General features: G+C 37.5%; 1 protein-coding gene across 20 annotated transcripts in view; it reads left to right on the top strand.

Moving 5' to 3' along the window:
- The window catches only part of LOC127006798 (kazrin-like), a 140583-nt gene extending 120179 nt beyond the window's left edge, over positions 1-20404 (top strand). For 13 of the 20 annotated variants that reach the window (XM_050877211.1, XM_050877223.1, XM_050877222.1 and 10 more), the window contains 9 exons: positions 2228-2427; positions 5218-5438; positions 5904-6251; positions 6959-7082; positions 7663-7807; positions 8774-8927; positions 12003-12047; positions 13352-13375; positions 15842-18178. In XM_050877211.1, the coding sequence (XP_050733168.1) occupies positions 2228-2427; positions 5218-5438; positions 5904-6251; positions 6959-7082; positions 7663-7807; positions 8774-8927; positions 12003-12047; positions 13352-13375; positions 15842-16096 (1516 nt within the window). In that variant the 3' untranslated portion in view covers positions 16097-18178. Of the gene's footprint in view, positions 1-2227; positions 2428-2989; positions 4702-5217; positions 5439-5903; positions 6252-6958; positions 7083-7662; positions 7808-8773; positions 8928-10336; positions 10352-12002; positions 12048-13351; positions 13415-15841; positions 18179-18657 lie in introns of those variants that run through there. The other 7 variants (XM_050877197.1, XM_050877168.1, XM_050877164.1 and 4 more) reach the window with 7 other exon arrangements.
- Positions 20405-21992: the final 1588 nt, after the last annotated feature.

The raw sequence follows: 21992 nt of genomic DNA, 5'->3' as shown, positions 1-21992 counted from the left end.
GTGTTATAGCGTGTGGAAGAAGCCACTGATAAATGGCCTCAAAAAGAAGAGGAGGCTTCATTTTGCCCAGCAATGTAAAGATCAGCGATTGATGGAATTGTTTTGCCTCCTGTATGGTTTCCATCCATTATGTAATCCAGCAAAAATGGGCAGTAACACAAGGACGTAGGTGAAATCTTAGGCTAAATTCTTCAAGGCCATACAAACTGTCAACCCCCCTGGATGGAGGGGACGGAGGGAGACCCTCATTCCCTCATACCAGTGAGTGGAGAAAAAGATTTACATCATTGCCGAACACACGGTTAATGCCTCTTGCGCTTTCATGATGGTATGGGAGGCAAATATGAAGTTGCATGGCAAATCTCGATGCACGGACTCTGGCGCAGAAATCATTCATGCAAGCTGTATAGCATAGCTGGGCGTTATCGTGATAAATTATCACGATACGTTATCGCTGATAACAAAATCGGGGACGAGAGGAGAGGAGAGGGGACGAAAGAGGACGAGAGGGAATGAGAGGGGAGGATAAGGGACGAGAGGGGACGAAAGGAGAGGAGAGGGGACGAGAGTGGAGGAGAGGGGACGAGAGGGGACGATAGGAGAGGAGAGGAGAGGAGAGGAGAGGGGACGAGAGAGGATGAGAGTGGAGGAGAGGGGATGAGAGTGGAGGAGAGGGGACGATAGGAGAGGAGAGGAGAGGGGACGAGAGGGGAGGAGAGGAGAGGGGACGAGAGGGGACGAGAGGGGAGAGGGGACGATAGGAGAGGAGAGGAGAGGGGACGATAGGAGAGGAGAGGAGAGGGGACGAGAGGGGAGGAGAGGAGAGGAGAGGAGAGGAGAGGAGAGGGGACGAGAGGGGACGAGAGTGGAGGAGAGGGGACGATAGGAGAGGAGAGGAGAGGGGAGGAGAGGAGAGGGGACGAGGAGAGGGGAGAGGAGAGGGAGGGAGGAGAGGAGAGGGGACGATATGAGAGGAGAGGAGAGGGGACGAGAGGGGAGGAGGGGGAGAGGGAGGAGAGGGGATGAGAGGGAGAGAGGGGATGAGAGGGGAGGAGAGGAGACGAGAGGAGAGGAGAGGGGAGGAGAGGAGAGGAGAGGAGAGGGGAGGAGAGGGGAGGGGACGAGAGGGGATGAGAGTGGAGGAGAGGGGATGAGAGTGGAGGAGAGGGGACGAGAGTGGAGGAGAGGAGAGGAGAGGGGAGGAGAGGAGAGGAGAGAGAGGGGAGAGGGGATGAGAGGGGACGAGAGGGGATGAGAGCTAGGGGAGAGGGGACGAGAAGGGACGAGAGGAGGAGAGGGGAGAGGAGAGGAGAGGAGAGGGGACGAGAGGGGATGAGAGGGGAGGGACAAGAGGGAGGAGAGGGATGAGAGGAGAGGAGAGGAGAGAGGGGAGAGGAGGGAGGGGACGAGAGGAGGAGAGAGGGGATGAGAGGAGAGGAGAGGAGAGGAGAGGGAGGAGAGGGGAGGGGACGAGAGTGGAGGAGAGGGGACAAGAGTGGAGGAGAGGGGACTAGAAGGGAGGAGGGAGAGGGAGAGGAGGAGGAGAGGAGAGGGAGGGGACGAGAGGGATGAGAGTGGAGGAGAGGACGAGAGTGGAGGAGAGGGGACGAGAGGAGGAGAGAGGAGAGAAGGGAGAGAGAGAGGAGAGGAGAGGGGAGGGGACGAGAGGGGATGAGAGTGGAGGAGAGGGGACGAGAGTGGAGGAGAGGGGATGAGAGGGGACGAGAAGGGACGAGAAAGGACAAGAGGAGAGGAGAGGGGACGAGATGGGATGAGAGGGGACGAGAGGGGATGAGAGCTAGGGGACGAGAAGGGACGAGAGGAGAGGAGAGGGGAGGAGAGGGGAGGGGACGAGAGGGGATGAGAGTGGAGGAGAGGGGACGAGAGTGGAGGAGAGGGGACGAGAAAGGACAAGAGGAGAGGAGAGGGAACGAGAGGGGATGAGAGGGGACGAGAGGGGATGAGAGCTAGGGGACGAGAGGGGACGAGAAGGGACGAGAGTGGAGGAGAGGGGATGAGAGGAGAGGAGAGGAGAGGGAGGAGAGAGGAGGGGACGAGAGTGGAGGAGAGGGGACGAGAAGGGACAAGAGGAGTGAATATACATAAAAGGGAATGTATAAACAGAAAGAGGAGACTTTTTTGCCGTGGCCTCCCACCCAGTGGACTCTTGGGAAGATACAGGTATTAGGCTAGTGCTATAGGTAGATAAATTTTATTTCTTTTGCAGTAGTGCCAATGCCGGGGGACTGAGCCGTTCTGCTGAGCATTTGTGTGAGCGTCTAAGTGAAGGTGGTGAGGTCTCCAAAGCACAAGGCACCAGCACACTAATGCGCAAAAATCACAAGAGTGGTGGCACTTGGGGTTCCATCTCTAGGGTATTTGCAAGACAGAAGAAACGAGCTGCACTGGACACCTCAATATATGATGGTATGATTTTTTGTTCTCATGTTTTCTGAAAAAAATTGTTCACTTAACATTAAGTATGTATTTTTAAAAAAAATTTCATTTCTCTTAGAAAAAGTAGAGAACTCAAAAATTGTGATGACCTCTATAAGAATGAATAACTAAAAGAAAATCCAAATAAACATCAGTCAACTAATCTCTGCAGATTTCAAGTTCTTTATTTACTTCACCGATATATAGGTTCCAACAAGATGGCAAAGACAACTAAAGAATGCTATCACACAATGCAAAAAAACTACTCAGTTAAATGTTTTAAAACCTGCTTAAAAACATCCTTGTATGTTGAACACACACACACACACACACACACATACACACACACACATTAATACATACATACATACATAAAGAGATAATTCCTAATTCTATAAATTCATTTGAGATGTACATAGTTACATACATAATACAACTAAGAAAAACTATTTGAGAAAATTAACCAGCGAAAATGTCACTGAGTAGAGTGAGCAATAGTACACCTTTAGTAAAATGAAAGTAATAACTGTGTTGGTTCCTTTATTGATCATAGGAGTCTCCAGCTCAGAAGACCTGCCTTCAGACTTCACTCTAGAGGACATCAAAAACCCTTAACCTTACTTACTAATGTGTGTCCTAATGTGCCTTCATTTGCTTTATATGTCCTTATCTGTCTATATATGTCCCTGTCATTGAGTTAGTACCTCATACAACATGCCAGTATGTATTCATGTCTTGTTTTCAGTTTGTTTGTGTGCCAAAAAAATGGCATTTGAGAATGCATTTAAAAGTATGCTGTGGACTTCATACACTTGCATTAACTACAGTATTATATATAATATATGTGTATACACACACACACACACACACACACACACACACACACACACTGTTTGTTTGCCACACACAGTCTGTTTGCCGATGACGCCAAGATACTGAGAAGAGTGGAAAAAGAGGAAGACTGCTTGCTGCTCCAGGGAGACCTGGACACAGTGTGGGAATGGAGCAGGAAGTGGGAAATGTATTTTAATACCAAAAAGTGCAGTGTTATTGAATTTGGAAAGAGTGCAATGAGAGTAGAGGGGCATTATAAGTTGGGTAAGGATAAGTTAGATAAGAAGACAGAAGAAAAAGACCTTGGAGTGATGATCACAGAGAACTTGTCTCCAGAAAGACATGTGAATAAAATATCAGCTGAGATATACAACCTGCTGAGGAACATCAGAGCAGCGTTCACATACCTTGATGAGGACATGGTAAGAAAATTAATTGTGACCTTGATACGCCCTGACTAGAATATGCATCAGTGGCTTGGTCACCATCACTTAAGAAACACATTAGAAAACTGGAGAGGATACAGAGAGCGGCAACAAAAATGGCACCTAGTCTGAGCGACCTGCCTTATGAAAAAGGATTGCCGAGGCTGAACCTCCCTACATTGGAAATTAGAAGAGAAAGAGGAGATTTAATAGCGGTGTAGAGGGTGATGAATGGTCTAGAGAAATTGGATAGAGATGACCTTTTGATAAGTGAAGAGAGAAACTTAAGAGGAAATGGAAAGCTGTTGAGAAAAGGAATTTGTTGAAGAGACATCAAGAAAAACAGCTTCCCGCAGAGATGTGTGGAGGTCTGGAGTTGGCTGGAGAGGGAAGTGGTACAGGCTAAGTCAATAAGCACATTTAAGGCCAAATTAGACGGAAGTAGTTGGAAAGACGGGACAGCACGAGCATAGCTCCGTTCCTGTAGATTACAACTAGGTAAATACACACACACACACACACACACACAAAACAAGCACATAAACAAGCTGTTTGGAGAAACCTACAAGACGATGCAAAATATAAGGGTATCATTCCACTTTATGGACAAAGAAATGATGTAGAAAATAATAACAACAATGACAAGACAAAAGCTTGAATATACTGCAGTTGTGTGGTCGCCTCACAAAAAGAAGATCAGAAAGCTGGAAAGGATGCAGAGAATTGCAACTAAAATGGTCCCAGAACTCTTGAATATGATGTATGAAGACAGATTGAAGGAGATGGACTTGACGACACTGGAACAAAGAAGGGAGAGAGGAGATCTGATCATGCTGTATAAGTTGGTAAATAAGTTTGATGAGGCAGATAGAGATGATCTCTTCTTAAATGTGAAAATGCAGGGGCTGAGAGGACATAGGAAGAAACTTAATAAAGGAACCTGTTTGAGTGACTTGAAAAAGTATAGTTTTCCACATAGAAGTGTTAACACATGGAACGAGAAGAGGTGGTAGAGGCGAACAGTGTCCAACAAATGAAGAAAAGGCTGGATAAATGTAGATATGGAGACTGGACTATTAGAGCTTAGCGCGGGCCTGGTAAACTACAAATAGGTAAATACAAATAGGTAAAAACACACACACACACACACACACACACACACTTCTGAATTACTAATCATTTAATATGTTTGTTTAAAGTTACTCACATAATTTTACTTGTTTAATCTTAAAAGACCTTGCAAGATAGTTATGATGTATATTATATAGATAATGCTGCCTTGTACATGCATCTTGAATCATTTTACTGCATACATATTAACACCTAGAACTGCTACACACATTGATAACTCAAGAGTATATAGAAATATTGAAGGCATGCAAATATTGATGAAACTGTTCGTATGAGTCAGTACTTTGAATTCTGTGTGTCATCTTTTACATCTTCACCCATCATTCAGTAGTGCACTTTCCAGCTATAGTAGATTAAATGTATTATTTGACTAACCCAATAACACATGTAGGTATTGGAAGTGACAAGAGAGCTTCCTGGTCTCCAAGCTCCTCCCTCTGTGCCTCCCCACTCACTGAGGAGAGTTATTCAGAGAAGTTAAGGCTACTTGAGGAAGCACAACACATCCCTCTTGAGAGATGGAAAGCCCCCACAGTGCTGGCTTGGCTGGAGGTGACCCTGGGCATGGCTCAGTATGGTGCAATGTGTGCAGAAAATGTTCGCAGTGGGAAGGTTTGTATTCCAAATATATTTTTCATTAATAACAAAAATTATGAAATACTGAAGTGATACAATAATGCTGCTGCAGAAAAGTAAGTAGGTGGAGTTTGATTTTTTTCTGCATATAGTTTGCTACATTTTGTTACATTACTAAATCATGTCATAATAATAGATTGGTACAATGGTGCATTGCATAATATCAGAGTAGTATGTTGATATGAAAGTTTTTTTTATGATTAAAGGATTTAGTATAATTTCCAAATGATAAAAAGTATCAATTCATATTCATATTTCGTCTAGCACGATAGTAGTTTTATCAAAAAAATAATTGAATAAATATGGACAATCTGTTACTCATAGGAGGGTTTCTTTTAGTTTTATCACAAAAAATAACTGAATAAGAATGGAAAATCTGTTACTCATAGGATTGTATTTAATCTAATTTCCACACTGATGATTTCCTGTCTTCAATACAAGGTACTACTTGAGCTTAGTGATTCTGAGCTGGAGGCTGGTCTTGGAATCACACACCCAATGCACCGGAAGAAGCTCAGGCTAGCCATTGAAGAGCTTCGAGAACCCCGGCTTACTCGATACCCAAGAATCTCAGCCTTAGGGCATATCTGGGTCTCCTCTGAGTGGCTACCAGACCTAGGCCTCCCTCAGTACTCAGACAACTTTGCTAATTCCCTGGTGGATGGCCGTCTCCTTGAAGCCCTCACCAAGAAGGAGTTGGAGAAGCATCTTGGTGTTCATCGTAAATTCCACCAAGCCTCTATCATCCATGGGGTACACCTACTAAGAATTGTGAGATTTGACAGACAGGTGAGCAGAGCCAAGGGATTTCTGATACATATAATTTAGGGCAGAAGGCTGTTCAAATTGTGGATTTCATGTAGATATTGGATGCAATAATATTATGTAAATCTTACTTGATTGATGCTATAATTAAAGGACTAAATTCAGGTCAGTTTTTTCTTTAACAAAATCTATATAAATTATCCACTTTTAACATGTTCAGATTTGCTTAAAGAAATAATGGGAGAACTTTATTGCACATTAAATATGGAAAAAATGGCAGCTTGCACCAATATATGATAGACAACTTCTAATGTATTTTTTATTGATATTTATTAAGTTTAGCTGAGTAGGTGCAGTTAGAGCAAAGTGCATATAACCTTCATGTTTTGCCTTATTCCCATAATAATCAACAATATAGAAAACATATGCTGTACTCTTTCTTCCATTTGATATGTCATAGTTCTTCAAAATATAGGCTTCTCAAGGTGACAGAATCTTTTCAATAAAGTAAAAGTTTATGCTGTCATTTACTTTTCAGTTTCAATAAAGAGAGTTGTATAATATGAAAAATTACTACCATCTGATTCTTGTTTAGAGCCAATGCATAGGTTTATGAAGGGACCCCATTCTTTCCATAACCTGAATAGTGAGCTTCTGGAAAAAAATACAATTGTTGGTTTCAGCTCTCTTCAGTACTTGCCACATGATTTACCCTAATGGTGTGTTGATAGGTTTTGGCTGAGAGGCGGCGACAGAGTGAACTGGTGGACACAGATCCTGTGGTTTGGACGAACCTACGGTGGGTGAGGTGGGCACGCTCCATAGACCTGGCAGAGTATGCAGAAAACCTCAAGGGTGAGTGTCGAAAAATCGAGCGTTTATATATATATATATATATATATATATATATATATATATATATATATATATATATATATATATATATATATATATATATATATATATATATATATATATATATATATACACACACAGTCGTCCCTCAAATAGTACGGTTTCCAATAGTTCGGTTTCGGTTTTATACGGATTGTCATAGAAGATCATTTTAGGATTTTTGAATTTCCTGCTCGTCAGAAAATTTAAAAATCCTAAAAAATCTTCTATGAAAATCCACATAAAACCGCAACCAAACTAAATATATATATTCGTGTATCTATATATATATATATATATATATATATATATATATATATATATATATATATATATATATATATATATATATATATATATATATATATATATATATATATTGTAAAAATGCCACTGACAAATGCAGGGAGTACATTAATGTTCATTCAAAAACTTCAGTGACTCGGTTTCGGGATAAATTTGCATTTAAAAATCTAAAAATGATGACATAGTTTTATATTTTCTTTGTGTTTAAGTGCTATTTTACCCCACCATCACATAGATAGTGGAGTTCATGGTGCCCTTGTGGTACTGGAGCCCTCCTTCACGGCAGACACCATGGCCACTGCTCTGGGCATCCCACAGTCAAAAAATATAATCCGCAGACATCTTGCAACAGAGCTTGAGGGCCTTGTCAACCCAGCAAGGTAAATAAAGATTTGGTACAGTATTAGAATAACATTCAGCTTAGTCATTTTTACACAAGTTATTCCTCAATCCAAAATGTAACACCTACATGTTGAGACAAAAAATGGAGAATATTGCATGTAAGTATTGATAATAACCTAGATGATTATTGTAGTCATCTGGGCATGTATTGCAAAATTTGGTCTTCAACCCAAAGACATAATTTTTATAGACACCTCACAAGAGACTATGGTTACAGCACCATGACTTGATATCCCAATCAATCAACCTCACAAGAGCTAAAAAGTTAAAAAGTATTCTTGATCTTGCAGTGTGTTTTAATATTAAGGAAGAATATTAAGAAATGGAAGATGCAAACATTTTCTCAACCAGAAATAACCTTTGACAAAAAGCCAAAGGAAAACAAGAGTTAAGCTCAGTTAAACAGAACGATTTGAGTATGAAGTACGATATGAATTAAATATTGATATAGTAAGAAAAGAGGAGATTTAGTCACTTTAATAGCTGTGATAAGAACAGGCATTTCTAAAGAGTATCACAAAAGGCAAAAGGAAAGGAATAGAATAATAGAAAGATGAATTGGGGAAATTAAGAGATAAAAAAGCTGTTGAGAGAGAAGAGAAAGAAGATTTTGAGAGGTTACTGGGATAAATGCTTTTTAACCCTTTCCATCCATGATGCAGACGTCGGTGTCACAGTATGGAAACGGTCAAGAGGAAATGGAAGAGGATTAATCTTCTTCTAAACCTCTCAATCCTCCTCTAAATTCCTCTTAATCCACTTCCATTTCCTCTTAAGAGGATTAGAAGAGGATTAAGAGGAAATGGAAGAGGATTAAGGGGTTTAGAAGAGGGCTAACCCTTTCCATACGGTGACGCCATCGGATGCCCGTCGGATGCCGACGTCGACGTCACCGGAGTGAAGGGGTTAAACTATACAAGGACAAATTTATCTCCCCCTTACAGGCAACAGCTGGATGAGCAGGCCAGGTATGCCAAAATGGAACGGCGAAGACAGGAGAAATTGGCATCAGGAGGCAGCCTTGGCCGGTCCTTCTCTCGCAGCTATGGCACTGGTCTAGAAAAGGGCGACAAGGACAAGAGAAGATCCTCACTAAGGGTAAGGTTGAATATTGCAGTCAGAATCATTATAGTAATACTAAAGGAGTTTTATTAATACCTGCTTCCATAGTTACAGTTAATTTATTGGATGAAAATATTGTATCAGCAGTTGTGTTCCAATATATAGAATTTATCCTCCTTCATCGTCACTTATTAGATTTTAAAGTGTTCATATAAGGGACTTACAAGTAATTTTTTGCTGCAGCTTTCCATTCCCTACATATCTTATATCTTATAAACAATATCAAAGTATCCCTGTGAAGATAGCCAGCTTTGAGTGACCAAATGGTTCAGATGAGCAAAATTACCAATCACATTGGGAATAAGTACAAAGGGAGACTGCACTTCACCCCCTCTATGAGCCACATGTTGGATACTCTGACTCTTCATTTAGGAATTAAAAAAATTATATTTTCCCTTAGTTCCTTAATACCATAAATATTTATTTGATATTTTTGTGTATATATATATTCCGTGATACACGTTTACCAGTATTTCTGATTTTATAATCCTATTTTCATCTGAAACCTATGGACACCCAAAGTTTTCACAACAGTCTATCAAATATTACCTTTCACTGGAAGACAATTCCTTGTATGTGCCATGCATCAGGATTCCATTCATATCTCTGTATGAAAATCTATTGCTCTAATACAGTGGTTCTTAATCTTTTTACTACTCTCTCCCTCAGGGAATGAGTTCCTACCTTCATGCCCCCCTAGCATATGTAGATCAACTTCCCTCTAAGACTTAGTAATAATAATAGAAAAATATCCTCCCGGCTTTGATAAACAATGGTAAGCCAAAGTAGACTTTAGAAAATTTAAGTTAGTAAAAGCAATAATTTTGCATTTTTCTCATAAATTTCTCAATATTAGCCCATCCTCTTATGAAGATAACAAATATTCCAACAACAGAAATTCCAACTTTTCCCCCAGGGCTCATTCTCCCCTTGGAAATTACTAATGCCCCTCAGGTTAAGAACCACTGCACCAATAGTTATCTTAGCCTTCAAAATATTATGATGATGAGCTTAGTGTTTCTGTCAATAGTTTGAGAAAGCTTTCAAGTAAAGAATCTTTCACCTGGACTCAAAAATCACAAGAGGATAGCATTATTACCACTGAACCTAAGTGTGTGGATATATTCATTGAACCAACATTGTGACAAGTAGTACCTGACAGTAGGTCTTAAAAATTATGAATACAGATTTTGCAAAGTCAAAAATAACTCAAATCATTTTAAATGTGAGGAATCCTGCTGCACATTCTCTAGTTATGTATTAACTATTTTTTTTAGCTTTCTTTTATAGTTTATAGTCTAGCTGATGATATTAATCTAATGCAACATAATCTACTAATACTTTCACAGTTGCTTACAACTTTTGTTGATTTTTGCATCACTCAGGAGTGGATAGCAGAAGTTAGTAAAAGAGTTATAGTAAGGAGTATGTTGCATCAGTATGCTTTGATAGCTTTGCACTTGAGCTTCATGGTGGTTGTTGTGCGCAGTGTGTTCATCACTTGAGACCCCACAGCTAAGCTCAAAACATTAATTTTTCCTTATATCTGAAGTGCCAAACTAGTGCTGCAAATGTTGTGTGCCCCACAAACCCTTACCCTCCCCTGATTACACTTGTCTTTTACAAGCTAAAGAATATTTATAACAAGAAATAACGTATGTTGCTTACAAATGTGTGGACACACACACACACACACACACACACACACGGATGGAATTTAATGCAAACAAATGCCATGTTATGGTAATGGGGAAAAGTAAAAAAAAGACCGAGGAAAACATATAGGATGGGAGAAGAAAACTTAAAGGTGGTACATGAAGAAAAAGATTTGGGAGTAACGATGCAAGACACACTATCCCCAGAAAAGCATATAAACAAGTTATTTGGAGAAACCTACAGGATGATGCAAAATATAAGGGTATCATTCCACTATATGGACAAAGAAATTATGAAGAAAATAATAACATTGATGAGACCAAAACTAGAATATGCTGCAGTTGTATGGTCTCCTCACAAAAAGAAGGATATCAGAAAGTTAGAAAGGATACAGAGAATTGCAACTAAAATGGTCCCAGAACTCTTGAATATGACGTATGAAGACAGATTGAGGGAAATGGACTTGGTGACACTGGAACAAAGAAGGGAGAGAGGAGATTTGATCATGCTTTATAAGTTGGTAAATAAGTTTGGTGAGGTGGATAGAGATGATCTCTTCTCAACTGCGAGAACACAGGGTCTGAGAGAACATGGAAAGAAACTTAATAAAGGAACCTGTTTGAGTGACTTGAAAAAGTATAGTTTTCCACATGGAAGTATTAACACATGGAACAGATTGCAGGAAGAGGTGGTGGAGGCGAGCATTGCATTTGAGAATGCATTTAAAAGTATGCTGTGGACTTCATACACTTGCATTAACTACAGTATTATATATATATATATATATATATATATATATATATATATATATATATATATATATATATATATATATATATATATATATATATATATATATGTGTACACACACACACACACACACACACACACACACACACACACACACACTCATTCATTTCTTTTAAGATACTGTGAGGTCATAAAGGGACTGAGCAATGTAATACACAAGGTTTGACTAGTTTGGCATGGCACAGTTATGCTAATCAATACTAGTTCAATTTATCATTATTACTCACATGTTGCTCTGTGAAGACAAACGCTATGACATCTGTTTTATTTTTGGTGTGTGGAGTGCATTCCATTCAGCTAAGAAGATTTCAGCACACTCTTTTGTGCAGCTTTTTTTTACAGTTTTGGTGCAGGTTTCCTTTTGTAAGCCTCTCCCAGGTTCAGAGAGAGCTGCTGCTACATACATTGCTTATGAGAAAACTTTCCCCTTACAATGATGGAAGTTAAGAGGATATATAAGCTGCTTCCACCATTCATATACCTGCTGTACTAACCCCCACAATCTTCCTCTTGTTCCTCTCTGTACTGCTTCTGCTGTTTTGTGCTGCACCTCAAAATAACCATCTTCGGTGACTGCTTATACAGCCCTTGCAAAAGCAGGCTTTTGCATTTCCTACACTTCCATCGAAGGTACTGACACCATTCAAGAGTTTGGGATTTGATGAGTCTTTTTATGTGCCGTAAATATGTCCCCATTGATTGAGCTGCTGTAACATATCTTGTTTTACAATTGTACTTTTATGTTCAAAGATTGTATTACAGTGTAAATGACGTTATCTCTACATTCAATACAGTGAGAATACTATGTCAAAAGTCTTAGGGAAAACTCGTTTACAAGTCCTAAGCACAGTAGACTGATTTTTGTAGGAATCGGATCAAATGAGGATGATCATGACTGATGTTTTATATTATATATCATCAACAAAATTTTGATGAAAAGGTTTATTTACTTTATCTACATCTGTAATTCCCTTTCCCATAAAAGAAACACTTTCCAGTCACTAAAAGGAAAAAGCTATCACTTAGGCCAAACAAAAAAAAGTGAATTTCATACATCAATAACCACAAATTTAGATTTTTGGTTTTATTAAATGAAGCATCATTCATAATGTGCAATAGCCAAATTAATGGATTCCCTTTATTAACCATCATAGTCTTGTTCTTATCCTACTTTACCTAAGCTCAAAATGGAATTTCAAGCTTTAAAATTTAAATTTGAAGAGGTCGTGTGTAATGACCACCAGTCAAAGAGTAATGATAAAACATGATGCAAAATCATTGGAATTAAATTTGAGACAACACAGATGTTTACTTTGCAACCAGTTAATCTCTGACATATCATGCTGATTTTTTTCATAATTTTGAAAATTTACATTTTATGACTATATTCTGATTTTTGAGAGGGATATTCAGTCTAGCACCTTCAAATTCTCTAGAAAATATCATTTTCATCATACTATTTTTATATTAAAATTATTTCATAATGCAGTAATAAGGTCAAAGTTGAACATTTTATAGATGCATTTTGTCTACAAACATTAATGATATTCCAGTAATTTTTCAACTAACCATGAAGCACTGTACCATAATTTGCAGCTTTTTTTTCAGTCAAGTGAATTTGATTTCAAAATTTCATTGATCATGTCTTCTGCTGTTGTGTTTCTCATTCAGCAAAAAATACTGTTGCTAAAACACTGCTTTAAAACATGAGCTGGCATACATTAAATGTTTGAGTGTCCAAAAGCCAAAAATTTACAGTAGGAAGTGAAAAGTTAGTTTAGGATTTTAGAGCAAGTCAGCACCTCTTGAGCACTATCTCTATGAGCCAGAAATTTTCTATAAGACCTAAAATCTTGGCTTGAGAACCTTAAGAAAAGTTATAAGATTGAGCAATGTCCACTGACCTAAGTTTTGTCTCGCTTTGTCTCCTGAAGTTTGGCACTTGGCGGACTTCTCAGGTACTATCCTAGAAGACACGTACCCTTCCCCGCCTGCATGTATGTATCATCCTTTGCTTCTGCTGTGGTTGGTTTCTCAATGCTTGCAACCCTCTGATCTATAAGTAACTTATGTAGCAACTTTCTAAAAATGTTTGAATTTTGTTTATGTAAAATGTACTAAGTGACATCACATTTTGTTGCTAATTATGTATGAACAAAATTGTGTGCTAAACTTTTTAAACCAGAGTTGCTAGTCACTTTGGTATGGTAGAAGAATCCAGAATAAGTGGTAAGAAAAAAAGAGGAATAAACTAAATATTTTCAGAGAAGTTTTTAGAAAGATGTGAAAGATGTAGACATGCTGACCATTTCCATAGCAAATTTATTGCATCTTGAAATCAAAATTTGGAACGCTGATGATCATCCTGCCGACAACTTTTTAACTCTGGAGTATTTGAGTATCACTATGGACATAGACATAAAATCAGATACTAAGTAGCAATAGCCTTTATATTCTTAGGCAGAAAAAAATTAATTTGCCAAAAAAGCTCATATCTAGTATAAAAAAACATCAGTTTTGTGTAGTAATGATAACTTTTGTGTCTGATTTTTTTAGATTTAAATTGTTAAGACTTTTACACTCTGTAATATTTTTTATCAAATTTTATACTGAAAGGATGTCATGTTATATCAGAGGGTTGAAAGCATAACTACCATAAGTGAATAAAATAGTGTTAGCATGAAAAAATTGCCTAGTTGAAATATTTGGAATACTTATTGCAAAAGAAGACGTCCAAATGACAGTGTTGACATACTTTAGAGGGACAATAATCATTGTTGGTGTACCCACCTGATACCCCATTAGAAAATAGTAGTATATATTAAGAGAGTTTGAATGTCTTTGTGAATTATGAACATCTGAAGTAGATATGTGGTGTGCATAAATGAAAGAGTGAGTTCTAGAGCTTGAAAGGTAATAATTATGACTGCAGTAGGTTCTAGTCACCATCATATGATATTTTCAAAATTTGAAAAGGTAAAGAGTCCATTTAAGTTACATATAATAATTTATAGTTGTCATTGTGTGGTAGGCAAGGTGATGTATGACACACATTCTTTGAATCATTATAGGTACATACTTATGGACTGTTGATCAGGGTTTGGAGTTTTAGTTTTCAAATTTATTGGATAAGTTAAGGGTTGCTTCTTTGTTACCTACTATCTCAAAATTTCACTTTCGTTAATATTGCAAAGTCTCAACTCAGATACATAATGGGAATCAGGTGATAAGAGTTTAAATCCATTGTTGTAGCATTTCTTAATTACCTTCCTACCCTCAGAGTTTTACTTTTCACCACCTACTAAACCACCAGCATAACTTTGAAGTGGCTTTGCGAATTTTTGGATATCATTGATAGAATCTATGTAGCATAGGTGCAGAACTAAGGATCTTACAACTTTTAGTCTTCCTACTCTACATGCTCTGATTTTTTGTAGATTATAATTCTTGTAGTGTCCTGAAGAGAGGGTAGGTGAGATACAAGTTTATATAACACAGTAAACTTGATGGAGTGCAAGGAACATTGATTGCATATGGCTGATATGAACGTTGATACCCGACATGAAATAGTTTGCATAAATATAATTTACTGATATAGTTTTGTATAAATAAATAAGATATAGTTTAGAATAGAAACTAGCACTTGAGTCACAAGCATGGCCTTGCCCAATATAGCATCATGAAATTAATTATTTTCTTATGGTTTATTTGTGATGAGTTATTCTCCCAGAAAGTTAAATTGACTTTGATTTCATATGAGCACCCATGCTTATTTAGTTTGTATGCAGCGTGATATCATTGAAGAAACACAAATGATTTCAAATTAAGATCCACATTCATGCTCGGTATGATTTCAGATCACTGTCAGTATCTTGAATAAACCATAACATTACAATTAAGCTTTAATAGATTTTCAGAGTATTATACAACAGTCTTTGAATCTTCAGATTGCTCATAATGCTCTTTCTGGTACAGTTAATAATAATTCTCTGATTTTGAAATGGAGAGCAGAATTGAATGGCTTGTGATGGAAATTAGGTATTGAACAGAGTTTCTTGAGAAGGTTTGTAGTTGGAGCTAACATTTTTCATTTGATACAGTAGTGGAATAATTTAAGTTGTAATGCAAAGGCATGGAGACAGAAATACAGACAATCTGTTTACCATCTTTATGATATATTTACCTAAGCAATAAGATACAAGTTATCTTCACGAACTGATATTCATATTTTTCCACTTTAGAAGTTGGTATAATTAATTAAAGATTGCTGTATTGCTCAATTAGAGGCTTGATGCTTGGTGTATATTTGATAATTATTTACTCCTAGAGACTAATAGTTATTTCATTGAAGTTGCAGTATACAAATTCTTCTTTGATATGAATTTCCTAGACTGTTTACTTATACATTATTCTTTATCATGAAGGGGTCACTTAGTCGAGCCCTCGGGTTGCGGATGAGAGAAGAGACTGCATCAGTAGGCAGCACCAATGGAGGAGGAGAGTCTTCTTCCTCTGGTGGGCAATCCCCTGCTGTCACCACCAGGGCACACCCTCGCCATGGTCCACATGCCCGCCCTCGCTCCTCCATCATGCCTTCTCAAGCTTACTTCCACCATGAGACTCACCGTCGTGTCAAGAGTATTGGAGACATTGAGACCATCACTGTGACACCAGTCTAGCATACTTAGAGGAGTGATGTGTTTTGTTTATGAGTATGTTCTCATCTCCAGACTCCTGCTGAACTGTACATAATGTGAATCAGTATGGTGGCTTAAATTAGATGCATTAGTTATGTATGTGTGGAAATATACTGCATACTCAAGCCACCCCACTGCAGAAATCACAAAAATGACATGTAATATTTTAGTATTTTACTGTGAAAGTGTGAAATGGTTGATTTGTCTCCAGAGGGCATTGGAGACTCTTCCAGCCTTGAAGTTCCCGTTCCCCTCGCCTCCCACAACAACTGCCAACCAACTTCTCTTCACTGATTGTACTGCCACTCCAGATATTTTCATACCTTATCTGAAACACAGATTCATATCAAAAAGTTTCATCACCTTAATACTAGTCGAGTACAAGGCAGCAAGCATCCACAGGGACCACAAGCACAATGCCTTCCCCTGTGTGTAGTCTCAGGCTGGTAGTTTTATGTAAGCTATACTTTATAATTCAGGACTCAGTCTTATTATCTTTTTGGCTGACTGCAACTATGACTTAGCATCCTGTATACCTTTACATTTACATGTTGATACTGAACCACAGCATAACACATAGCTCAAATGTTATTTTATATATGATCTCTGTAAAAAAAGAGAGGATATTCATAGCATGATAAGGATGAGGGTAGTGAAAATAAAAGGGAAGGGACCAGATGACAGTGCTTACATGTATCTGAAGGGAAGACGCACAGCTGGGGTTAATACCTGAGTAAAGGTCTTACAATGTACCACATACAACAGCCACATAGTATCTCTCATCTGAAATTCTTCATTCAGTTTTAAATGTTATAACACACAGTTGTAAGACACAGCTTCTCTTGAGGTATAACATCACCAAAAAATGCAGATCTTGAAGGAAGAATAAAAAAATAAGTTTTAGAAATCTGTAATATATTTTTTGAAACACGTAGAGTATTATTAGAAGAAAGCAGAAAAAGTTTGACTAGCGTGTGTAAATTACTGAAGTATGTTGGTTGAAGATCCATATCCACAAAATTCAGGTATGCATAGTTTATTTCAAAGCAATATACTTTTTGAAACCAACAGAACAAAGAGTGTTTGTGTACCAAAGAATGAAGTATAACTAGATGTATACTGCTTATGTCACTTTTGTACTTAAAATATGTATTGCTATATGGTGTTAGTAAAATGTAAACTGTATTTGATTCATCTTTAATAGGTTGTTGAGTGTTTTATGTCACATTATCCCAACTGTGTGCTCAGTCTGACCTTTACATACAAAGCAGCTAATATACTGAAACAAGACAAATATTAAATACTTTCCACATACATGTTTTCTTGTGAGTTGAAGTACATATACATACAAGCTGTTAATACTGTAATAATATGAGCACAATATTAGTTACAAGGTTATGTATGTTTTATTGCAGATTATTTTCATTTATATTTTACTCTATCATTCCAACAGATAAGGCACATTACATAATTTTATGCATATAAATTGAAAAAGATAAATTTCCTAGTCATTTATATTTTTCTTATATGTTGGTGTCCAGGGGGTTATTAGCTGTTGGGGGTTATGCAAGACATGCACAAAATTCTCCTTGATTGGAGCTTGAAACAAAGTAAAATACAAAAGAATGCATCTTTAGTGACAGATTCTATTAAGAAAAATATAGTGTTCATCAGTTCAGCTCAGAATAGGGAAAGAAAGCAATAAGAAATAAATGAAGACATAATGTTTAGAAATTGGCATAAAATGTTTGTGAAAGTGACCAGAAAAAAAGTAAGACAAAAATTTATGTAACACTTTAAATCTGATTTCTAATTAGAGAAAAAGAAAATAACGACAAAACAGACAACCAACAATTTAAAAAAATATAGTTGGGGATATTGCCACCCAAACATGACAAAATGAACAAAAATGAAGTAGTTTTGACAAAATAAGATCTGAAACTGTCATAGGAATGTAATTTATGGAATTGAGTAGCATTTACTATAAAGTTTTTTCATTTCTCTCTTTATTAAACTATGCTTACTTTCACTGTGAAACACGTGTCTGTTTTTGCTTAATGTAACCGATTTATATATATATATATATATATATATATATATATATATATATATATATATATATATATATATATATATATATTTATATATATATATATATATATATATTTTTTATTTATTTTTTTACAGCATGAGGAATGACATTAGAGTGAAGATATAACCTACATTAATTTGAAGATGCTGTGGAGTCTTTGAGCCAGTATTAGCAATTTTCTTTTTCTTTGTGATATTTCATGATCATTGCAGCTTTCCAGTCAAGCAAATTCATATGCCATACGAACAATAATAAAGTTATGCATTACCTGTAAATTGTCATTATTATTGAAAGGTTACAAATACTTGTTTATGTATAAACTAAAAAAATCACTTATATAATGGCACTGTATTTCACACACACACACACACACACATAAAGGAACCTGTTTGAGTGACTTGAAAAAGTATAGTTTTCCACACAGAAGTGTTAACACATGGAACGAGAAGAGGTGGTAGAGGCGAACAGTGTCCAACAAATGAAGGAAAGGCTGGATAAATGTAGATATGGAGACGGGACCATTAGAGCTTAGCTCGGGCCCGGTAGACTACAAATAGGTAAATACAAATCAGTAAACACACACACACACACACACACACACCTTTAAGTCTAAGTAACACAAAAGTAGATATGGAGACAGGTTAACATGAGATTAACTCAAATCCTGTATACTACAACTAGCTAGGTAAATGCACACACACACACACACACACACACACACTCACCACACACACTCACATTCCCATTCTCTGAATTTCATTGTTTAGAGACTGGTTGTTTAAAAAATGTCAAGTATGATTAATTAGCCACAGAAGCATTTTATAGCACTCTGTTCTTTCCAAGGGTGAGTTTTGTTCCCTAATTACTTCTTTTAATTGCACTGATTTTATAAGAGAATATATGTTATGATAGTTTATTGATGAGAAATTTTGATAATAACCAAATTTTAATATATTGTAAATTTTTACTGAGCTTTTGGCAAAAAAAAAAAATCAGCATTCAAGAGTTAAAGGATTTATGGTTCATTTTTATGACAAAGTTCATAAAAATTTCCATGATTTTATGATGCAATATTCAGATTTACATTTTAATAGTGTCTGCATGTTTGGACATGAGATGATCATAGTTTGGTTTGGATTTAGGCAAGCAAAGTAGTAATGATTTTCAAAAGAATAATTTCTACAATTTAGACCAGCAACTGCAATTTTTCCACTTTTCTACAAGCAGCATCTGTGAGGTGTTTTATTCACCTGTGTTACATGTATAGCGAAACATTTCTTTTTCATGGTATACTAGTAACAGAAAACATACATTTATTCTATTATATGTACTACTAAACATATACATACTTTATCCACATGTAAATTTGGATGTAGCTTTACATTTCAGTGGCATTAATGGCAAAATGAAGTTGAGATGTCTTGTTGTCTAATGTTAAAGAAACTATTGACTTTATTCATATACTTTCATATTTGTTTTTATGATTTTTTAGGTAACCTCTGTGATTAATCTGTTTATTGTATAGATGGATAACACAGAAAAAGCTCCATTGGAGTCAGTATGCACTGACCACGCGTTGCCAAAATACTGCCGTAACTTTGAATACAATGAAAAATTAAGGATTCGTGTAGGTATAAATGTAAAGAGCATAATTTCACTGTACTACTTGATGTTGTGTTTTGTATATGTACAAGTTTTTACAACTAACATTTGATTACAGTACACTTAAAACTGTTGAACACTTACTGTTAAGAAACACCATCAACACTTAATGAACGTAATTTTTTTCATTTTGCTATCGCACAGACACATAGTCACAGTCAATATTTGTAACTTACAGTACCTTGAGGTGTGAAAGATAAAAAAGCGTATGGATTTAGTCATACGCAGGATGTATAATGGGGCAGTACTTCTACCTAGTGTATTTTTATGTACCTCACAAAGCATTGTGGAAGTATATACTATTAAGGAGTTATTTTTCTTACAGTGATGTTCCAAAAGTATGATATGACTTAAATGTAGTGTTATTAAGTGGCTTTGACAGCTTTTTGTTTTATGATAGCTTGTAACAATCAGGGTCATTTACAATATGATTGCAATTGATACCAATTGAAAGGGGCAGTGTTCTGAAGATAATTGGGAGGCAGTTGTTTGACATTCCAATGTTTCTTATGAAACAATAAAGAAATTAGATATTTTTTGGTCAATCTTCTTCCAGGTTGGAAGTCATATCCCAGCAGGTAAAGTCTCTCTCTCTCTCTCTCTCTCTCTCTCTCTCTCTCTCTCTCTCTCTCTCTCTCTCTCTCTCTCTCTCTCTCTCTCTCTCTCTCTCTCTCTCTCTCTCTCTCTCTGTGTGTGTGTGTGTGTGTGTGTGTACATCATTGAGGTAATCCATTTTCAGTCAGAAGCTGGATGGAGTCATATTTCAAGCACTTTATTGTACTTTTTTATTTTATAAATCTCTCTCTCTCTCTCTCTCTCTCTCTCTCTCTCTCTCTCTCTCTCTCTCTATTAATCAATCTATTTACATTTGTCCAGAATCAAGCCAAATCTTTTATATTTGATTTACCCAGAATATTTAACCAATAGAAAATTTCAAAACCTTGCTAATTAGAGGCAGAAAATTGGAGAAAAATGCATCTAATGCTGTCAGCCAGTGTCCACCGCGCAGTCTCCTCCCTGAACCACAACTATAACAAAAATAACCGATATTCCAGGGTATCATTAATATTTTACTTGCGAAATTATAGCAAATTTTTCAACACTCCTTCCACCACTGCTATAAAGTTTTGAGAGCATGACACCATGCCAGACTTGTTTGACTTCTCTTTTCTTGCATGACTGAAGTATTTATGCAAGAGGTGCACTTAACCCGATGCATTCCTATTAACCATGGGATGGAGTGTTGTAGGCTGGTAACTCTCGCTCTGCGCGAGTATTGTGTCCTTGAAGAGGTTGCGTAAATCAAAAACAATGTAAATCAAACAAGAGGTAGGTTCGTACCTTTATTGCCTACTGTGTCACTCTGACTCCTCTCCTTCTCGTGGTTCCTCCTCTGGCTGCCCTTCCCCTGGTGGTATCACAGCAGCAAGGGTGTTGTTGTTGAGTAGCGTGGGTATTGTATTGTTGTTCAAGTGGCGCGCAGGAAGAACTGAGCTCAGCTGTGTGGCTGCGGCGCCGTGTGAGTCCAGTTGCATGAGACATCTGGTGGCCACTCCATAAAATATCGCGTAAAAGTGAAAAAAAAAGTGTATATTAAACATTTATTTGGATTTTGGACGACCCGTTATTTAAAAAACGCGTAAACCAAACTCGCGTAAATCGAGAGTTGATGAACGCTCTTATTTTGCCAACAGTGTTCATTACAACGACATGAATAATGTACAGCTAGTTTGGTACAGAAAAATGTCAATTAAGCCTCGCTGGACCCGCATCACGTCGCAGCGCTTGGCTCTGGCAGAGGCTCCAGCAGGGCTACCAGATGGCAGGTCAGCTCAGTGAAGGACCCAAATGCCACATCACCCCATCACTCTCCTCAGAGGAGCTCGCTACCCCCCCCTCTCTCTCTCTCTCTCTCTCTCTCTCTCTCTCTCTCTCTCTCTCTCTCTCTCTTATTTACGTTACATGTAATATTTTTTGCTTGGCTGTGCAGGACGCGAGAGTGAGCTCATACGTGAGTCTTCCATGGTGCATGGCGGAAGAGTGAATGGTGCGGCATCATCGATCGCATGAGCCGCGTACGTTGCCAAGTGAATTGGAAGGTTTACAGAGTCGTTAACGTTGTCT

The sequence above is a fragment of the Eriocheir sinensis genome, chromosome 3, assembly GCF_024679095.1.
Source record: "Eriocheir sinensis breed Jianghai 21 chromosome 3, ASM2467909v1, whole genome shotgun sequence".
In the NCBI taxonomy this organism is placed as follows: Eukaryota; Metazoa; Arthropoda; class Malacostraca; order Decapoda; family Varunidae; genus Eriocheir; species Eriocheir sinensis.
The sequence above is the reverse complement of the archived record's forward strand: the minus strand, read 5'-3'. Positions and strand labels throughout refer to the sequence as shown.